Source organism: Magnolia sinica, chromosome 1 (genome assembly GCF_029962835.1).
Source record: "Magnolia sinica isolate HGM2019 chromosome 1, MsV1, whole genome shotgun sequence".
NCBI lineage: Eukaryota > Viridiplantae > Streptophyta > Magnoliopsida > Magnoliales > Magnoliaceae > Magnolia > Magnolia sinica.
Genome location: NC_080573.1, coordinates 24,534,015 through 24,556,080, shown reverse-complemented (window position 1 = coordinate 24,556,080; position 22,066 = coordinate 24,534,015). Strand labels below are relative to the sequence as shown.

At 37.9% G+C, this 22,066-nt stretch overlaps 1 protein-coding gene across 2 annotated transcripts; it reads right to left on the bottom strand.

The window, feature by feature from the left end:
* Positions 1-1,221: 1,221 nt before the first annotated feature.
* On the bottom strand, positions 1,222-21,892 carry LOC131243217 (pentatricopeptide repeat-containing protein At3g59040). Of its 2 annotated transcripts, none has more exons than XM_058242406.1 (7): positions 21,723-21,892; positions 13,850-14,162; positions 8,191-8,481; positions 6,484-6,732; positions 4,812-4,936; positions 2,286-2,384; positions 1,222-1,878 (listed from the first exon to the last, which is right to left on the bottom strand). In XM_058242406.1, exons 1-7 carry the CDS (start codon positions 21,770-21,772, stop codon positions 1,290-1,292), a joined length of 1,716 nt encoding a protein of 571 aa, XP_058098389.1. In that variant the 5' UTR covers positions 21,773-21,892; the 3' UTR covers positions 1,222-1,289. The 2 variants fall into 2 exon arrangements, with proteins under 2 accessions (XP_058098389.1, XP_058098398.1); XM_058242415.1 differs by lacking the exon at positions 21,723-21,892 and adding an exon at positions 20,677-21,040.
* Between the last annotated feature and the right edge of the window lie 174 nt (positions 21,893-22,066).

Here is a 22,066-nt window from a genome sequence, read left to right as displayed (position 1 = left end):
CTGTTTAATGAATCTTGTCACTTGGGCCAGCTTCACTTCGCAAGAATAGAAGGATTAACTGAAAACTTGCCAAATTTATCCTTTAGCCATAACATAAAATCCGGTTCGAAAGGAGGAAAATCATCCCCAAGCAAATGAGAGAGGACCCACTGCTGGAAACTACTAGAGATGGTGATGTGATGCCATGGACCGAGGTCAAAACCATAGGCCTCTCGGAATCATACTGTTAAGAGTTTTCAAGTTTTAAGTTGCTTTGTTTAACAAATAACAAAATTAGATTAGGTTTCATTTTATTAGTCAGATCCCTTTTATTTCTAAAAGTCCTAGTTGGACTGAATTCTTATTTGGTTATAAAGACAGTTCTAAATACTCATGACTGGAAAATGAAAAATAAAACAATTTTATGGTTACCTGTGACTGAAAATCCACCATGAAGTGAGACTCTTTAAGGGCTCCTGGTGAGACTCTACAACTATTCTCTCATCTCTTTTCCACTCTATTTGTTGTTTTTCTCTTCTGCTCCTGCACATTTAACTGTTGAAGATTTCGAGAGATCCCATAACATCTGCTGTTTATTTCAAAGATCTGATTCCAGAATAGAGGTAAGCTTGCTAACTGATTTTCTACATAAACTGATCTCAAATTTTGATTTTTCAGAATCTGATACCATTATCCGCCAAAGATCCATTCGGTAGCCATTCATTAAAACAAAGGGGTGTGCTGCATTGATACTGGTACCACCATAAGCTACGGTGGAACAAGGAAATTTTCAGCCCATGTGATGCATGCATAAAATACGACCCTTCCATCATATGAGTCGGAGCATGTTATTCCCAGAGCCTTAAAATCAGGCTGATCTGAGAATCAGGTGTGCCACACCACAGGGAGCAAGTTGGGAGGGAACTTCCACCCTTGATTTGGGTGGAGGGCTCACGGTGTGGGTAATTTGATCAAGGGTCAGGCCAACAATGAGGCTGTTTTGAAATTCATGTGAGCTCCTGCATAAATCAAGGGTGGGCATCCCTTACCCCATTATTCACTGTTTTGTTGCCCACTTGAGTGTTGGATCAGGATGATTTTTTGCATCTGGAGGTAATATAGATGATGTGTCTGATGGACAGATTGGATGTCCTTCACACATCATGTTTGTACATCTGCCCGGTTCCACTATAAACTTACGCTGGTACTGCTACCACTCGAGCACGGCCCTGAAACAGAAGGTCAAGAAAAATGAACTTCTATTAGCAGAGTGATGCAAGAACGTGTTTTTTACAAGTACAAAACTTGACTCATACATCATCGGAATCTGTCGTTTCTGAATCATCTGGAGTTAGTGGGTATGAACCATTTACAAGCATTGACTCATCTTGCATTTCTTGAAATGATATGAAATTTTCTTCGCCATCATCATCATCATCGTCATCAAGTTCAGAAGACTGACTAACATTTTCTTCGGTAAGATCAGTAACAGCATTGCCCACAAGCTCTTTCGCTTCCTTTTGTTCATCCGCAGTCTGGGCCAAAGATAGGAGGATGTTCTTTGCTTTTTGGTCGGGGGGAAATCCACTTGATCCCATCTCTTTGAACCAAATAGCAGCACTTCCGAAATCATTGTTCTTTCCATGTGCATCCATGATAGTTGTGAAGATGGTCTGGTTGGCTTCAATGCCCTCCATCCGCATCTCTTCATATATCTCCATCATCTTTTCAAGATTGTTTGCCTTTGCATAACCTTTCATCAGCGTGCCGTAGGTCACAATGTTGGGTTTGAAACCGTCTTGTTTCAGCCGTTTAAAGAACTTTTCAGCTCCTTCCATGTCGCTTGCATTGACGTAAGTGGATAACATTGTGGTGTACGAGCAAAGGTCAGGATTGCACCTGCAAAAAGCAGACAGTAGGCTGAAAGTTGGAACAATACAGCAGAAAAGAAAGGAGACAGCAAAGGCTACTCCATGTGGCAGTATGTGAGATAAACACTGTTCACCATCTATGTTTCATGGCCCGAAAATCAGGCTGATCTAGGTTCACCAGATGTGGACAGTTGGTCAATCCTTTCTGTCCATTTTGTTGGTCAATACTCTCTGCCCATTTTATTCATACACGTAGAGCCCACCTAATGACTCGACCAGCCTAATTTTTGGGACATGACACATACATGAAGGTATCTGCCTGATGAGTGGGCTGGCTTTCACAATCATTTGCACGTTTGCATGTATGGGGAGAAAGAGCTTGGAAAGCCTACTTTCATCAGTAACCTCTGCAAGCCTATGAAATAAATGTTATACCTGTCCCTTCTCATGCTTTTGAAGACGGTCCGGGCTTCCTCCACCATTCCTGATACGGCAAATGCATCGAGTAAGATGTTATAAGCCTTGCGCGTGGGCCTGGGAAACAACATAAGAATGAGAATTTGTAAACTGTCACTGAATGGTCAAGAACCAATCTGAACAGAGCTCTCCATGGGACATTTGGCCATCTTTAATGAAGATGACGAGCTTTCCATTGACTCAGCAGAGTCGAGCTTGAGAATTGAGAGGCATCTCCAGGTTGAGTATTGAGTTTTGAATACATAGTACAGTAAATAAGGTATATGCGTGTGGCAAGTAGTTCAAAGCAAAACTTGGACCCAGTGGGAGACTGAGGCAACGAAATGGAGGATTGTCGATCCAACATACATCTAAAAGAAAAACCATCTAGACACCATCACATGTGCCAAAGCAGCACATGTTGCAAGATCCAAGCCATCCATCAGGTGGGTCCAACCATGATGATGCCCTGGCCTAAAAATCAGGTCAGTCCACTCATCATGCCTGCCACAGTAGATGAAACAATTGAATGGCCAAGAGAAACTTCATCAAGTTATTTTAAGCCATCCATTTGTTTCTAACATCATGGCCTGTGTGGCCGACCAGACTTTTGGGCCAGTGCATCTACACATTGAACCCTCCTGATCAAAGGCTTGAATCTTGCATCTGTGTGCCATGCCATGTTGGCACACGGAATGAACATAGATGAGCTCCCTTATAGATGCATGGAGTGTTAGCTAACCTCTCTCAATAGAGTCATGCTGGAGAAATTGATTGACAGTTAGTCACAAAATAGTAGGAAAAACCATGAAGATAATGGATAGAAAGCACCAATGTGAGGAAAACTTTCACAGGATCCTTCACTAACAACCAAGGTATTCAATAACGGTAATGGTGGCCGTAACAACCAGCCTTATGGCCATGACGACATGGGCCGTAACAGCTATGCATGTCCGTAACAGCTATGTATGGACCTGTAATGGTTTAAAAAAATATTTAAAGGAAGAAAATGTATCAGCCCCATATAGGCCCGTTATGGGCCATTTTTTTCAGAATAGTCACTTCAGCCCCGTATTGCGTAACTGTTTCTCCGTTACCATTACATAACCGTTTTTTAATACCAGGTCAGCGACAATTCAGCAATGGAAGAGCGATCTCCACAGAACTCAACCCTAACTTAATCATAATAAAACATAAATTTCCAAGGGAACACAAGAACCAGAAGCCCATGCAATTGCATTTGTGAGTGTCCTTCAGTGTCCATTAATGAATACATATTTATCTATACTGGTTTTTATAGTTTACACCTGTCCAAACTAAGACTCCACAATAACATTGCTACTAATATTATCAATTAATTATATTTTAGATGTATTGCTTTGTTTGGGTTGTTGGGTCTAAAACCACATATCTGGCTTTATCACTGGCTTACATGCCCATCTCTATATTACAAATTCCTTTTCCCTTAACTGTTTCCAGTGGGGACTGTAAATCTAGTTGAAAGATGCCTTGGCAATTGGATTTTTTTCTTTTTTTCTTTTTTATTTTTTTTTTTTTTCCTTTTGTTTTAATGAGTAAGCTGAGCTTGAACCCGAGACCTCAATATTGAAACACATCCTGTCTGCCATTGAGCTATAGGCTCAAACCCAAGAGCTCAAGCCTCAAATAGAAACTGCATTTGTAGTTTTGGGGAAGACATACAACTTGTGGAACCAATTTCAGGTGACGATATGAAGATTTGATTTTTTTGAGAATATGGCATATACAATATATATATATATATATATAGAGAGTCATGCTACCCTGCGCACCTACGCACGTGCGCACCATCACATATGATGGGTTCCCAAAAAAGTTCGTACGTAGTACGTACGAACTGGTTCGCAGGTGAGTGTTTCCCTATATATATATATATATATATATATATATATAACCTAGCCGATCAACTTGGAACTCAGCTAGTGCAGACTTGATTTGTTGGATTCCAAGTATTAACTGAGGATTTTTATGATCCTTAACACAAAGATATGCATGGTAGCCCCAGAATTTCAGTTTGAACAAGCAGCTCCATGGTTCAGTTTGAAAATGTGGACTTGCTGTGGATGTACCATGCCTTAAAATTCCCCATGATGAGATAATCCAAGCTTTCGATTGGTTGCCTCCAAATAAAACGATTGTTTGCATTCAAATGAAAAATTATAAAGATTGGATGGATGCAATCTGCCAATCTGGGAGCATTTTGGAGCATGGCCCACGCAGTGGGGCCTGTTGGATCAATGGCCCAGATCAATAAAACATTGACCCCACATGAACTCGAGGAACCAAGCATATCCTCATTCAGTGGAATGTATAAATTTCCTCCAGCCCCAGACTACAATTTGATAAAATATTGGCTGGGCTGAACCTGGGAAATGTAAAGTCTGATTGCAGAATCGAGACCAAGTTTTTGAGCATTAGCCACGACTATATTACAATGTTGAAATAAAACCGCAGTTTCTAACACACCTGACACCAGCATCCAGCATCTCCTCAAAAACAGCCAGTGCTTCTTCTTCTCTTCTAGCCTTGCCATAAGCATTGATAAGGAGGGCATAGCTCACGACATCAGGTCGAAGACCAGCTCTTTGCATCTGAATAAATGAAGATTGTGTCAGAACTTCCAATGGAAATCATTCCCGATAAGATTGGAGAAAAAGACAGATTCAAGGAAAGCTATTCTCATCCATCCAGTCGAAAACTGTGCATGGATTTTTTCATGTAGTGATCTTTTAGCATATGAGGAATTTTATCTTCTTTGATTATAATGGGAATTTTACAAAAAGCGACTCATTGGACAACTAACAAAAACAAAGGGAGAAGATGAGAAATCTCAATCCCAATACAAAGGACAATAATTGCCCGACACCCTGCAAATTGATCCCAACTACATCCTGCAAAATACTTGAACTCATACCCAATTAATTACTCTCCCTCTTGCTCTTTGGAACATTACTTCCAAAGACTCTGATCAGTCGGATAGTCAAAGGCGACCAAGGTGCATGCCGAGGCATTTTGGCCATGGTGCTCCTTGCCTGGACTGTAGGCAAGGCATTTATCTCAGGCATGCACTTGGCAAATAGTTGGCATCAAGTGCTTGGGTGCACCTAGGCACCAGGATGATTGTGCCCATTTGATATAAGGTACTGTTATGTTTATGCTTTTGGGGGCATTTTACCACACCCTCAAAGGGTGTAAATACATAAGAGTAGTCTTTTTAAACCCTAGTTCAACAGCTCTCCATCTTTTCTTTTGAGATCAAAAGCTTAAGATTTCTTTTCCCCAAATTTGTTTTGTTTAAGGGAATTAGGGGTTGGGATTTCAGAGTTACGACATAGTTTTTCAATTCTATAATGTACCTAAACCCTAAATGACATTTTGAGCAGCTTTAGCTTTTAATTTCTCGTTATTACTTTAGTAGTTGACTAGTTTCATGGATGGTTTGATTAATGATTATTGATTAGTTGGTTTCTAATACTGTTTTAACAAAGAGATGGTTTGGTGTATAAGTTGATTTTGTTTAATTGTCTTATAGCTCCATTTTACTTTTCGTTGATTGGTGTTGATTTTGATTGATTAAAAAATCAACATATATCAATAAATGTCAATATTAATATTTATCATAAATTTAATGTAATTATTAATATTTATTATATATTTTTAAAAAATTGTGCCTGGAAACTCTAGGCACGACCGCACCTAGGCGTTTCAGGTGCTCCTGGGGCACGAGTGCCTGGGGTGCATCTAGCGCCCTTAACTACACTGTCAATTGGTCAGAAATAGTCAAATATTATTTCACTCCTTCCAAATTGATCAGAGACATGCCTGAAAGGATGCCAAAAACATTGTCACCTTTTGCCTGAGCATTTCCCGTGCCATGGCCAAAGAACAGACCCTATTGTTCCACGCATGACCTCAGTCTGCCCAAAAAGATTGAACTTTGGCCACATTTTCCATGAGAATGTACTATATGCATAAACTAATGTTCCACCGTTTCCTCGTCCTGAGATCAACGATCCGGATAACTGAAGCATGGGCCTTGCTTGTACAAACTGAATATCTGAAGATACTATGCATATTCTCATGTCAGGGATCATGTAGTTCATCTGGCATAAGTCTTTATATCATGCTACACTTATACCTGATCATAGATACTTGAGACCTCCTTGTAATTGGTCTCGAATGACATCAGGCTGTTGAAAGTAACTGTGGATTGTGGGATTCCCCTATCAGCCATCTTTGTGAATAGCTTACGAGCTTGATCATAGCTTCCAGCTTTCCTATACATGTAAATCATCATATGGAACATCTTCTGATCTGGCTTGAAGGGCGATCTCTCATCAGTCAAAAGGCTCTCAAAAATCGCTTCAGCTTCTTCAAATTTGTTTCCCTGCATCCCACTCACCTTTATTAGATTTGATATAAATGCTTGAAAGGAAAATCATGATATAGAAACGACAGTGTGAAGTGATAGAAACTAAATACACATTTAATTTCACTAATCAAATGGGGAAAAGCATGGCTTTAAGGGGAACACTAATTGCAGCTGCGCATCTGCATGCACAGGACACAAATGCTCCACAAGTACCAAAGTGGCATAACCCGCATAGCGGGTGCATGGAGAAAAAAGAACAGATCGGCATCCTCTTCTCAGGAATTGTCATTGAATCCACAAGGGGAGAAAATATCTAAAACAATAAATAAAATTAACATTATTGATGAAAAGTATTGTCTACAATGTAACTGATGAACTTTATATGGGAAAAGAGGCCTAGACTCCTAATTTGACTCAAACTATGAAACTATCCCACAATAGTAAAAGTTAATAAAATAGTAAAAATATGCTTATTACCTATTCAAACTCATAATCAACTCTTAGATGATTAACACAGAATTTGGACCATAAACAGACTCTTAAAACCTTAAAAATCGCAACAAAAAAGGAACTTACTAAAAATTGTTAAGTTTAGAACTAAAACGCGATTTTGACCCAGAAAACAGCCTTTTTTCGAGTACTCCCTCAAGGGTCAAGACCAACGAACTCTGTCATTTACCACATCACAGGGTGCATTGATAGCTTTCCAATGACACATTATATGTGTGAATCCAATTATCCATCGCAAAGTTATGACTGTCAAAAGCTATAGTGCACATTTAGGCCATTTTTACCAATCAAGGCCCTCCTGGCCCAAATTCTCGTGCTCCTAGAACTTCAAGTCGTCCAAGACCCCTCCAACATCACATACTTGTGCCCTAGCTCAAAATTAAGGTTGCTCCGCTCAAGAGGGCAACACATTAATGTAGAAAATTGACAGTTGGTTATCATTCTAGAAATAAATCTTTTTTGCACGTCCCACCAGACACGTTGATCGGCATGACTTTTGGGCCAGGTTATAATTGACTGTAGGGCCCACATGATGAAGGCATGGAGCTGGCTACCATATGCCAGCTGCAAGAAGAAATCCCCTTACTTTAATAGAAAAACCCACAAAGTATTTAAAGCCATCACAAAGACTCCTAGAATTCTTCTAAAACTATATAAGTAGATATTGATAATCCCAATAAACAGGAAATGAGAAAAAATTTTAAGGATTTTTATTTCAATATCTGCACAGACATCTTTTTTATGATAGTTAAGGATGACCTTTTATTTCTAAAAAGACGGAGAGGCCTTATCCACTAAGGTAATGCCGTAATGGATAAGCATCTCCAACATACAAGGAATCCCAATTCCTTCCTTGGCCAAGCAGTCGGCTATGAAATTAGCTTCGAAATGGCATTTGCTCAAAATACAGAGTGATTTTGCTAAATAGAAGAGTTTTCTATAACTGGAGGGAACATGGCTTACCTCAACAAAAGTTTTAAGGATTATTTGGTATGTTAAGGGAGAGGGTTCAGGGCCAGAAGACTGCATCCTTCGGAAAATCGCTTCAGCCTCATTGTACTGGCCTGCTTTCCCATATGCTTCCATCAGGGCTGTGTGGGATATCACGCTTGGTCGATAACCATTCTTGTTCATATATCTTAAAACTCTCTCTGCCTTGTTGAAGTCTCCTTGCTTTCCGTATGCTGTAATTAGCATAAGAAAGTCCATCTCTTTGAAGTCCCACCAGTGCTGACTACGGAGCCATTCGAGGATCTAATAAGGGGGAACAAAAAAGGGGGGAAAAGAGAGAAAAAGATAAGCCAATGGGAAACAAGTCATAAAAAACAAAAGAAATTTTTCGTGCATGACAAGTCAAAAGAAAATCTACCATGCAATTCATATGCTCCACCTTGGACAGCTTTCATCTTTTTTTTCTTTATTTCTTTGTTCTTCTTCTTGAAGAGTAAGATGAGGAAAAAAAAAATATTCCTTTTCAAAAAAGGAAAGCCAATTGCAACAGAAGTAGAGAATCCCCCATCTCTGAGTGAAAAGTTAGACAGCATCTAATATGCAATTCATATGCTCCATCTTGGAAAACTTCCAACATTTTCTTTCTTTCTTTTTCTTTTTCTTTTTTTTTTTTTTCCAAAAGATGAACTTCCACCATTTTCTTCAAAGTGTAAGATGAGAATATTTTATTTAGAAAGGAGGGCCAGTGACAACATAGGGAGGGAATCCCCAATCAAAAGTGAGGGGAGGCTAGCTCCCATTTTTCACCAGAACCTCTGCTGCCTCATTTCCTTCCTTAAGCATATGGGTGAAGGATACTGAAAGCCCCTCAGCACCCTTTCCCCACACCCACCAGTCTAGTCTCCACAGACATCCTCCCACCAATGAAGTCCATTTTTTACCATTAAAGACTTGAAAGATGATTGCCCCTTTAGAAATCTTAATTTCTCTGAACAAGTTACGTGTACAGAAGGCCTGTCTTCTCATGAAAAATCATGTCAGGCATTCAGTGATCTACAAAACCCAGACACTTGTATGTGCTTGGGGCACTAGCATCATAGCATGTTGATAGAAATACTAGTATAGGATGCTCCATGGATACTCATATCATGCTTGGAGCAGTTCTTTTCATGGGATTAAATCATTGGATACGAAAAATGTCTCCATATCTATCCAAGATCTTGGGAAACGGAAAGGTGCACTATATCGGTATCTGTGTTGACAAACTATCTTTGTTGTTTTTACTCTTATATTCACCAATAAAATTTATTTCTTAGTAAGCAGAAAAAGCATGCAATTCACATTCTATTGCAAAGACTTCAAAACATAATCCATGTGCAGCCAAAGGCCGTAATGGTAACTATGGGTGTAACAGTCCCCATTGTTACCTTTATGTGTAATGGCAGTTGCAACTGTTACAACCCCATAATGGTCTCTCTCTTTTTTCCTTTAACCCAAAAAAAAAAAAAAAAAAAGAGTCAAAAGATCTGAAATATTAAGAGGATTCTAAGTATGTGTTCTTTTGTGGTTTTAAACTCGTTTATGATGGTGTAATGGTCCACTCTGTACTGAGAATGTTGTCTCGGCCTGTCTGATGATTTTATCGATCTGACAGGCTTAGATTGACCCAAATTGGCTTGAAATTCATGCAAGCTATATGAAACTCATCTTAGAAATACACATATTTAAGTATTTAACAACATTCCCTCATGTAATTTTAAGAAAATTTTAAAATTAAATTCAGATAAATAGTATCGCTAATTTGGCAAATAGTCCCCCAAATCGACCCAAAATTCATTTAATCGATGGCACTCATCCCACCAATGCATATCACTAAGGAATTGATACCATTCCCTCCAAGTAATTATAAGGAAAAAAAAATTTTGAAATTATATTAGGAAGAATAATGTCACTGATTCAGGGGACCACTCGAATGCCTCCAAATCGGCCCCCATTCATGGAATCTATTGTACTAATCCCACCAATGCATATCCCTAACCAGTGGGCACCATTTGCCCAATAAATTTTAAGAAAAAAGGAAATTTTTATTTAGATGAATAATGTCCCTGATTTGAGAGACCACTTGAATAGTCCTAAATCGATCTGAAATTCATGCAATTTATGACACTCATCCCACTAATGCAATCAACCTCAAATTTTCATCATATGACTATTAGATAGTGGACGTTTGTTGCATGGTGAAAAACTAAAAATATCAAGTGGTCCTATTTCGACAAACAAGCGTCCACAAATCAATAGTTAGGATCATCCAAACAATCTGATTTTGGGATTGTGACTTAACAACAGCAGGTCCCATATCTTAGTTGGCCTAGTTTGATTTAATACATACCAGGTGTAAAATATCTAAGCACAAGTGTATAAAGCATCATACGCCACCAGAGCATAATGTAAAGAAAAAGAGAAGGTCTAAAGTCAAACTAGTTGGAACACAAGGTGCAGTCAACCACGCATGTAACTTCCAAATATGTAAGTGATTGTGAAACCCAACCTTTTCGATCGATTGGTCCCAAAATGAGGGTCACCTAGTGCAAAAATCGTCCATATTTACTCATCAAGTGGGACACACCATAGATAATAATTTTTGGCCATTGATATATAACAAATACATATGTGGTGGCCCTATTGGATGGATTGAACGCCTCACACGCATAAAAGGTTGGAAGTTATCCCCAAGTGGACCGTAAATTAGTCCAACCATTTGACCAAATTTCTTCTTTTTAAAAACTTCGTTGAAAACATTGTTTTAAATATTGACGATATCGGCTGATATATCCCATGATATATCTTGTATCCCACTTGTGCGATATGAAATGCATAGATAGTGCCAATATATCCTACATGTTCAATCTGGGGAGCATTTTCAATTTCCGATCCCTTTTTTTGTTGAAATTTTTCTAAATCAATGTCAAATGATTACAAATCCATTGGTTCTTCATGTTTTGCATGAAAAATCATGGAGTTGGAGCTTTGAATTCGATATCCACTGGTTCTTCATATTCTCTATGTTTTTTTCAAAATTTTCCTTCAACCAAATGTCAATTAAGACTAGTTTCGAAGTATTTGGGAGTCTTTGGTGAAATGATCATTACATACACTCTAATTTCAAATTTTGAATGTACGTGGTCTAATTTGGGGAAAATTGGAGAAAATTCAAAATTTTCTCAATTTCTCCTAAATTGCTTGCAATGTTGCAATCCAAACAAGAAATCAAGCATGTATGAGGGCTGATCTAATGATTTGTTAACTCCTTGTCAATTTTCGGAAAATAAAAAATATTTTTAATTAAAAATTAATAAATATTATTATTTTTACGAAATTTCCCTTCAACCAACTATTAATTGAGACTAATTTCAAAGTATTTTGGAGCGTTTGATGAAATGATCATCGCATACACTTAAATGTTGTGCATTCAATTTGAATATAGTTCCATTAGTTCAATCAGACGATGCATAGCTTATGACCCTATACAAAGGAAACCTATTATGTGCACCTCTTTTTTGAGATCTTATGATTTAAAAAAAATGTGTATTAAGGTCTTTTTTAACAATTCCTGAAGTTTCATTGAAAAATTCAACCATTTTCCCAATGTTTCTCCATGTTTCCTAAAAAGTGTGATAAATTACCCGATACAAACGATATATCCCATGCGATAACCGATACGTATCTATATCCCAAGGATGTAATACGTAACGTGATACCGATATTTCGAACACTGGTTGTGAAGAAGACGTATGCAGAGAGAGAGAGAGAGAGAGAGAGAGAGAGAGAGAGAAGGGTGTTCCCCTTGCAGAGAAGGAAGAAGTTTGTTAGCAGAGAGAGAGAGAGAAAGAAAGAGAGAGAGATGTTCCATTTGTGGCGTCATTATACCGTTATATTGAACCTTAACGGACCATTATGGTGATTTTTTTTTTTTTTGGTGACCAATTATGCCTCATATTGCATAACTAATCAAACCGTTACCATTACTAGTGTTTTAAATATCGACAATATTGACTGATATATCCCACAATATATCTGGTATCCCACATGTGCGATACGAAACGCACAGGTAGTGTCGATATATCCCACATGTTCGATCCGAAGAGCATTTTCAATTTTCGATCCCTTTTTTTGTTGAGATTATGTTAAATCTGTGTCAAATGGTTATAAATTCATTAGTTCTTCATATTTTGCATGAAAAATCATGGAGTTGAGCTTTGATTTCGATATCCATTTGTTCTTCATGTTCTCCTTCTTTTTTTTTTCAAAATTTTCTTTCAACCAGCTGTCAATTGAGACTAATTTTGAAGTATTTCGGAGTATTTGATGAAATAATCATCGCAAACACTTCAATTTCAAAATTTTAGTGTAGGTGGTCTGATTTGGGGAAATTTTGAAATTTCCCCAAATTGCTTGAAATGTTGCACTCCAAACATGAAATCAGGCATGTATGAGGGCTGATATACTGATTTGTCAAGTTCATATCAATTTTTTAAATATAAAAATCATTTTTAATTAAAAATTATTAAAATATTTTTTTTATCAAAATTTCCCTTCAACCAACTTTCAATTGAGACTAATTTCGAAGTATTTACGAGTGTTTGATGAAATGATCATCGCATACACTTTAAATGTTATGCATTCAATTTGAATATAGCTGCATTAATTCAGTCAGACGACGCATAGCTTATGACACTATACAAAGGAAACCTATTATAGGCACTTCTTTTTTGAAATGTTATGATTCAAAAGTGTGTATTAAGGTCTTTTTTAATAATTCTTGAAGTTCCATCGAAAAATTCAACCTAATGTTTCCCCATGTCTCCCAAAAAGTGTGATAAACTACCCGATACAAACGATAAATCCGATGCAATAATTGATACGTATCTATATCCCAAGGATGCGATACATAACGCGATACCGATATTTCGAACATTGACCATTACACAACGACCATTACATAATAGAATTGGCGTACCTTTTTTGTAGCCAAACCTTGGAAGGTACAAAACTGTTGTTAAACTTTATCTATTAATTCAATCAATTTATTGAAGGGTAGATAATCAGAATGGGGCTGCAAAGATTACTAAATTGGCAGAATAGAGTAACTCCCATCAACAATGAATTTTATCCTAACTGAAATTGTCCCTATCTCTCACATAAGGCATATTTCTTCGAAGTGATTTTTAAATTTGGTGCTAAGGTTTTCATTACTTTAGAATTGGAGAAAAACACCTAGAATGACAAATCATAAATGAAATCAGAATAATAGCTTCCAACACATTAAACAATACTTGAGAAATGCTACGATTATATGCTCATTTCATGAAATTCCATAAAGTGTGAACCAAAGCATTTTTTTCTGTACAGGTGGGCACTTTTGGTGGGTCACCACGTGGATGGGCCATGCATCTTTACAGCATATACAGTAAGGAAGGCACTTCACAGAACTTCTATGAAGTGCACATCATGCTTTTCAAGAGTGCTTGTAGTTCTTTGTTGTAACCTCAACCAGATAGGGAAGCAAACAAACACATGTCTCCCTCTCTCCCTACCTCTCTCTCGATCTCGATCTCAAGACACACACAGACAGAAAGAAAACGGAAAAGAAAAAGAAAAAAGAATCATGTACCTCACCAACAAGGTTCCATTTCTTCAGCTGCTTGAATCTCACAAGGGTACCCAAAACGAGGTCTCTAGGAAGAGCCTGGCATTTGGCCCTTTGGGTTCTGAGTATTGAAACTGCAGAACCTGATTCATCAATTTCCTTCATCAACCTCCTCCAATTCTTCTGATCGGCTTCATCAGCAGCATCCTTAAAAACTTCCACTTTCTTTCTCCTCTGCATGAACTTCCTCGGAGCCAACATACCTTGAGAAACAACCTCTAATCTTACCTTGAACATAATTTTGGGAGCACAAGGATTTCCAAGTACCTTTGGTTTACTGAAAATGCACACCAAAGCCCACGTTGAAATAACATTATAACCATAACGAATCCCCATGAAAAAGATTATTTGAAGTGAATTGCCGAAAAATGATGAACATACTCCACCCGAAATTCTTAGGCAGCATGGTTTAAGAATGTTTAAAATGCTGGCATTGAAGGATGACTAGACTAGATCCAAAACTAATACACATTGACATCCATTGTACAATATGCATGCATGATGCATTGTACATTGGGAACTCCAGGTGTATATTTTGGCCTCTTTAGCACATTGAGGCCAGATTGACTACAAAGCTTTGTAGGTTAAGCTTAATGTACAATGCAATGTCAAGAGCCCATCGTGCATTGTCAAAGGAGAGGTATGGAAATAATCTGTATTATCTACTGCATTTACATAGCCCATAAAGGGAATATATACACATGAGGATAACTATAAGATTAACATAATCGCAAATCGCATCCTAATCTGTACAACTTGAATTTGCTAAAAATCATAACAACCTTGCTAACAGACTTTATCCCTATATGCATGACATCCAAACCATCCATCATGTGTGCCCCCTTGTGTTCTTCTTCGCACCCAACCAATCCAAAGCTCAGGTGGGTCACACTGTAAAATCATGCCTAAAATATCTAAAATCATGTGGTGTGGCCCGCCTAAGTTTTGTAATGGCTGCATTTTTAAGCATCTATTCATCTTGGTGGGGCACATCTTCTAAATGGACTGGATGGCATGTATGAAACATGGTGGCCCCACATACACACAATCTGGAACATTCTTAATGGTGGGTGTCCCCATCCCAACAGTTCCCAGTTGTGTGACCCACCTGAATTTTCGATCGGCCTGATTTTTGGCACCAAGAAGAACATGAGGGGACCGCATATGATGGGCAGAGTGGATGCCATGCACATATCATGGTGGTCCCACACATCGTGTTGCAGGTTAAGCTTAACTACAAGGCTTTGTAATGGATCCAGCTTCTCGTACATTACATGCAACACATAAATGTAATATTACTGGAGTAAAAACCCAAAATATGCAACTAGTAGTGTGTGTGTGTGTGTGCGCGCGCGTGCGCATGTGTGTGACATACAAAATGTTCCTATAAGGTAGACCTTACCATAAGTTACAGTAAGATTGAGCTTTGTCGGCCCCTCTGTGATGTACGTCGGACATCTACCCCATCCCCATCAATCAAAAGCATCACCCCTGTTAGACCTAGAGCCCAAAATCTAGCCTGATCCATGAGTTAGGCAGGCTTCATCACAGGAAACAGCTAAGAGTCGACATCTAACCATTAAAATTTTCTTGATTGTTTATGGGGCCCACCAAGATGTGGCTTAGACATCCAACCCATTCATTGTGTGTGTCCCACCTAGATGAGGGGTTTCACCAACTTTCAGGCCATTCCAAAACTCAGATGCACCCCACAGAATGATTTTAGATGTTTTCAAGCATGATTTTGCATTATTCAAGACAGTGTTCAGGGTATTAGTATCGTCACATTATTAATGACCAGGGATACAAAAACATGTATTGACATCACCAATACTCCGAAAAATATTGCTGAGGGAAACATTGGGAAAAAGGTGGGATTTTTCAGTGAAACTTCATGAAATGTTAAGAGACACGTTTACACATTTAGGAATCAAAATATTGCAATATATATATATATATATATAACTATGCATAATAAGTTTTCACTTCATGGGGGCCTAAACCATGTGCTCTCGAAAAAAAAAAAAAAATTAGTGCAATTATAACCAAAATGCATTCATATCATTCAAGTACCATATAGTGCACGTAATAAAATGTACACAATACATCCACAAACTAAAGAGAATGAAAAAGCATACCTTTGACTCAAACCCATATAGTACACAATATATATATATATATATATATATATATATATATATATATATATATATATATATATTTAAAAAATGACAATTTGTAGCCACTTGATTGATCACCCAACAATTGTGAATATGTAAATTTTCCACATTAATTAACAGTGAAAAATATATTTCAAATTAAATAGATTTTTTTAATTAAAAATATTTTTTTTCTAAAAAGGAAATTTAAGGCCAATAAATAGATCAGCCCTCATTGATGAACATATCAAATATGAAACATTCTCAATTTGAGGGGTAATTAGGGAAGGGAAAAAAAGCGAAAGCGGTGGACTCTTTAATTAGGGAAGGGAAGAAGGGGCCTAAATGAAGGAAATTAAGATTACCCCCAATATCCCCCATTCACCTACTCAAGTGTTGATTTATTCCCCACAAATCCATGTCAAAGCATGAGAATGCATAGACATGGATTTCCGTTGCAATCCATGCTAAGATTTGGAAAAAGAAAATAATGAAGTTTCTATGAACTTTTTGTCACCTTTGAGTTCCGGTCCATCTTCGCTTTAAGTCGAGATTTCTACCCTAAGTCCAAGCTTGAAAACCAAAAGCAGTGGTCGAAATCATCTAAGGAACAAAATCCTAAAAATCCCACAAAACAATGACGTTTTGGATTTTTGGATTTTTCCTGATTTTCTCGCAAATTTCCGGCCTTTCATACAAGTATCCCTGGTATTTGCGATATTATTGCTAGTGTCACCAACACAAGGGAACTTTTATACCGTTCAAAGAACAAAATATTGCCAAGTTGTTACTTTCACCAAATATTGCCAATAATATCAAAATTATAGGCAATTTTTGGAACTTTCTATATTACTTGGAATTTCAGTATCATTGAGCCGATGATAACAGCTGATTTTTATAGGAGGGGAGTTGGAAATGCAAAGTTCAAATGCCACATACAAATGACAGTGGGACCTACATAGCTCGACTTTAACATAGCTTACTCTAAGGTCAATCGATTCATATAAATAGGGTAATCTATGGTGCAAAAACCAAACCAATTGGATGATCCCAAACATCTGATCAAAAGCATGGAAAATGGACAATCAAGATTGAGTGGAGAAACTCAGTAGCCCCAATCATCATCTTGAAACATCTATTTGACAGATCCCACATTGTATTGCTTATGAATACAAAGTAGCACTTATGATTCTAAACATGCAATCTATGTCTCATAAAAAATTAGAGGATTACAACAAATCGGCCTTCAAAGGTTAGAATCATCCGATAGGCATGAATCTTGCACCATGACTTCCTCCCAATACTACCATTGAAATCATTGGGATTGATGATTGGCCATCTCATGTGTCCTTTAAAAGCTTTGGGGACATTGATAACCTCTCCATGAAGGTAGGGACGTTAGCATCATAACCCCCCCCCCCCCCCCCAAAAAAAAAAAAGCAGAAATGGCAGTAACCATTACACATAGAGCTGTACACGAGTAGAGTTAGCTTGGTCAGCTCGCTCGAAAAAGCTCAACTGGCCTCGACTTGAAGTTGGATTCGGACTGAGTCGAGCTAGTTTTTGGAGCTTGAAAAAATTTCGAGCCGAGTTTGAGATTACCCGAGCTCGACTCAACTTGGATCAAACCTCAACTCGAACCAACTCGGATCGAATCAAATCGTTGACTAGGTTATTTTGATATGGATGTTGCTCACCAAGTGTTTGATGAAATGACTCAACGAAGCATTGGCGAGGAAAGAATGAATATGCTGGGTGTTTGATTTTGATGTTGCTTGTTGGGTGTTTGATTTTTATGCTACTTGTTAGGTGTTTGATTTTGTTTGATTTCGATGCTACATGCCGGGTGTTTGATGAAATACCTGTAAAGTGTCATTACTGTTTTGCATTCTATGAGAAATTTAAGATGCATTCCAGGTGTTTGATAAAATGCCGCACAGGCTATAACTCAGCTCGAACTGGCCCGAGCTGCTGACTGAACTAAGCCGAGCTGGCCAGATAGGCTCGAGGACCGAGCCGAATTTGAGCCGGGGTTAGCAACTGGCCGAGCCGAGCTGAGCTATGCCAAGCTCAACTCAAATCGACTCGTGTACAGCTCTAGTTACACGTTACCGGGTCATAACGACTGTTATGGAAAATTGACGTGTAACGGTCCCGTAATTGTCCATTATGGGGCCAAAATAGGTTTAAAAAAAGCTATACCAATCATTACAGCCCACTGTTACCATTATGGAATACCTTGACAAACACCTGCACCCATGCTCTATACCATATAAAATGCTACTGGCTTTTTGGACTTTTTTGCCCCTGCATTAGTCTTCACAATATCAGTTACAACTTAAGGCAAAGTAAACGCATAATAAAATTGGACATTTTTTCCCTTGCAATTAGTCTTCACAACATCATTTAAAACTTTAGATGGGGTAAATTCATTAGCATAGAATAGTTGAGAATTACTGCACAAGGGACAACTTAGATTCAACCAGTGTTCGAAATATCAGTATTGCATTACATATCCCATCCTTGGGATAAAGATACGTATCGAATATCTCACGGGATATATCATTTGTATCAGGTAATTTATCGCACTTTTTTAGGAAACATGGGGAAACACTAGGGAAATGGTTGAATTTTTTAATGAAACTTCATGGATTGTTAAAAAAGACCTTAATACACACTTTTAAATTATGACATCTCAAAAAAGAAGTGCAATAATAGGTTTTCTTTGTATAGGATCCTAAGTTATGCATTGTTTGACTAAACTAATGCAACTATATTCAAATTAAATTCATAACATTTAGAGTGTATGTGATGATCTTTTCATCAAACAGTCCTAAATACTTTAAAATTAGTCTCAATTGACAGCTAGTAGAAGGGATATTTTGAAAAAAATAATAATATTTTAATACTTTTTTATTAATTTTTATTTAAAAAATGGTTTTTATTTTCCGAAAATTGACAAGGACTTAACGAATCAATAGATCAATTCTCACACATGCTTAATTTCATGTTTGGAGTGCAACATTACAAGCAATTTGGGAGAAATTAAGGAAATTTTCAATTTGTAGCAAATCAAATCACTTACACTCAAATTTTGAAATTAGAGTATATGTGATGATCATTTCATCAAATACTCCTAAATACTTCGAAATTAGTCTCATTTGACAGCTAGTTGAAAGGAAATTTCTAAAAAAAAAAAAAAAAAAAATGGAGAACATGAAGAACCAATGGATATCGAAACGAAAGCTCCAACTCCATGATTTTTCATGCAAAGCATGAAGAACCAATGGATTTGTAACCATTTAACACTGATTCAACAATATTTCAACCAAAAAAAAAAAAAGATCGGAAATTGAAAATGATCATCAGATCGAACATGTGGGATATATCAGCACTACCTGTACATTTCGTATCACACAGGTGGGATACAAGATATATCGACCGATATCATCAATATTTAAAACATTGGATTCAACGCACTTCCTTCACTTGTTGTAATGTGTGTAACCGAACATGGACTTTTCCTTTTCTCTGCAAGCAACCCGCACGAAGAAGAGACCATGTGACACGGTGGGGTCCACACCATGTTGTATATGTAAAATCCACTCCATCCAGCAGGTGAGAAGCATTATTTGAACCACGCAAAGATAAGCCTAATTAAACACTCACATGGACCACGCCAATGGGAACAATGTAAAATTGCTTCCTAAACCGCTAAGCCCACATAGTTTGACCCACCTGAGTTCTGATTTTTATTTTTATATCTTCTCTTCGTCCTAGTGAGGTAGACCTAATTAACGGGTTTGTTGAAAGATACACCACATGGCATCCCACACAAAAACCTATGATCGGCATCCCATTCCCATTGTTCCATGTGGCATGGCCCATTTGAGTTGTAGATCTAGCTGATTTTTTACGTTAGGACCTAACATCAAGTATAAAACCTAATGGAATGGATTTTACATTTAAAACATAGTGTGCCCTCACAAACTTGGGTGTTTTGCACACCGTGTAAAACGTAAAACAAGGACTCTCTCTCTCTCTCTCTCTCTCTCTCTCTCTCTCTCTCTCTCTCTCTCTCTCTCTCTCTCATAACTAAATTGATAAAATTGTTTGATCCTGAGCTCATCTAAAAGCTAAAAAAATGGCCCACAAAATACATGATGAAAAGATCTAATTTAAGGCCCAATAACTAAATTTAGGTAAATAAGGACTCTCTCTAATACATAACATGTGTAAAACATGGATGCTCTCTCTCTCTCTCTCTCTCTCTCTCTCTCTCTCTCTCTCTCTCTCTCTCTCTCTCTCTCTCTGCACACACACACACATCGTCTCAACGCACACACCCAACCCTCAACTAATTGATTTAGCCTAAGGATGCCAAGGCTTTATCAAAATGGGCTCAACCCAATGACATGTCTTATATCAAATCTTTTTGTGTAATTTGGTAATTTTGGCAGGATTTACTACTCCAAGCTCTATCTGATGTAAATACCCACTTTCTACATGGTAAACATTGTACAAGTTACCAAAGACAAAAACTATTTTAACTAAAATAAAAAATAAAATTACCATTTACGCCTTGTTTGGAAAGAATGCAAACTGAGGAATGCAAACACAAGATATTCTCACCTGTTTGGGAAGCAGTGGATGTTGCAGCAAAGTGCTTCCATTTCCTTTCTTCTATCAACAAGGGATTTTTTTTCAAAAGGTCAAATGGGGGGAAAAGTGTTTGCCTCTGATGTTATGTTTTAAACTACAAATTTGGAGGGAAAAAGGTTTCCCTTTGTAAGTTTGCAATTCAAACAGTTACATATAAAAAGGAAAAGCATTTTCCAGGACTTTTCTTTAGCAAAACAACTGGGGTGCGAAGGGTTTGCTTTCCTAGCGCTGATGTCAGTTTACTTCCAGCTTATGTCAGTTTTTTGCTTTCCCTTGCATTCCCCTATATTACCTTCAATCCAAAGAGGCTCTTAAAGGCAAATGTGACAGAATGTAAACAGTTTACCTAAGAAACTCTTTACAGGTTTACAACTAACAATTTTATGAGCATTCAAAAAACCCCTAGAGCAATTGCAACCCACAACCTGCAACCACCAACACAAAGTTGAAAAAGGTGGGCCCTACCATGAAGTTTACCTGGGGAAGAAAATTAAACTAATCCAAGCATCAGACTGTCTACAGCTGCGTGTTGGGTCGGATCACCAGCCTCTCGACCACCCTCTGATTTTGACGGTGTGGGCTGGCTGATGAGTGGATCAGCCTGATTTTAACAGGTTGGATGTCCTAAACACGCAACATATTATCAGGAAAAATTAAAAGGGTGGAGCATGGTAGCTTAGCATCCAATGGTTGTATGTAATCTCTAGTCAAACTTCAGCAGAAGCCAGGCCAGGCCATCTAATAACAAGTAACCCCAAATCGCAATTCGATGCATTCCAAGTTGGACATGAAAACAATGGAGATTTCAATTTGGGAATTTAGTCCCTCATTGAAATGAATGCAGTCGAGCTCTGTCCTCACTCTGGTCATTTCAATTATTGAAATCCAATTCAATTCATCCAAACGCAACCTAATAAAAGACTATTGAATTTCATAAGAGGAAAAACAAAACCCATCTCAGTTATCAATCAAAAACTACAAATACAAACCTCAAAAAAGGGGAAAATGAAAATTACCTTAGATTGGATGAAAAAGAAAGGAGAGAATGGGATTGGATTGCTTCCATTTTCTCACTCTCTTCGATTCAGCTGCAGATTTCAGGGAGAGGCTTTGACCTGCCTTATCTGCTTTGCTGTAAACCCTCTCAAAAATCCCAGCAGGCCAACACTCTTATCAAATAATACACATGCGGCACATGTAAGAGCCCGATGAACGATCGGCTAACATGAGCAGCAGATAACGGTGCCGCGCATGGGAGCGGATTGGATACTGAACGCTTCAGTAGCCAAAACGCTACTGAAGTGATGTGGCAAAACGCCATTGGTTAGATGCAAACGGCATGTTCCTTCGTATAAATGCT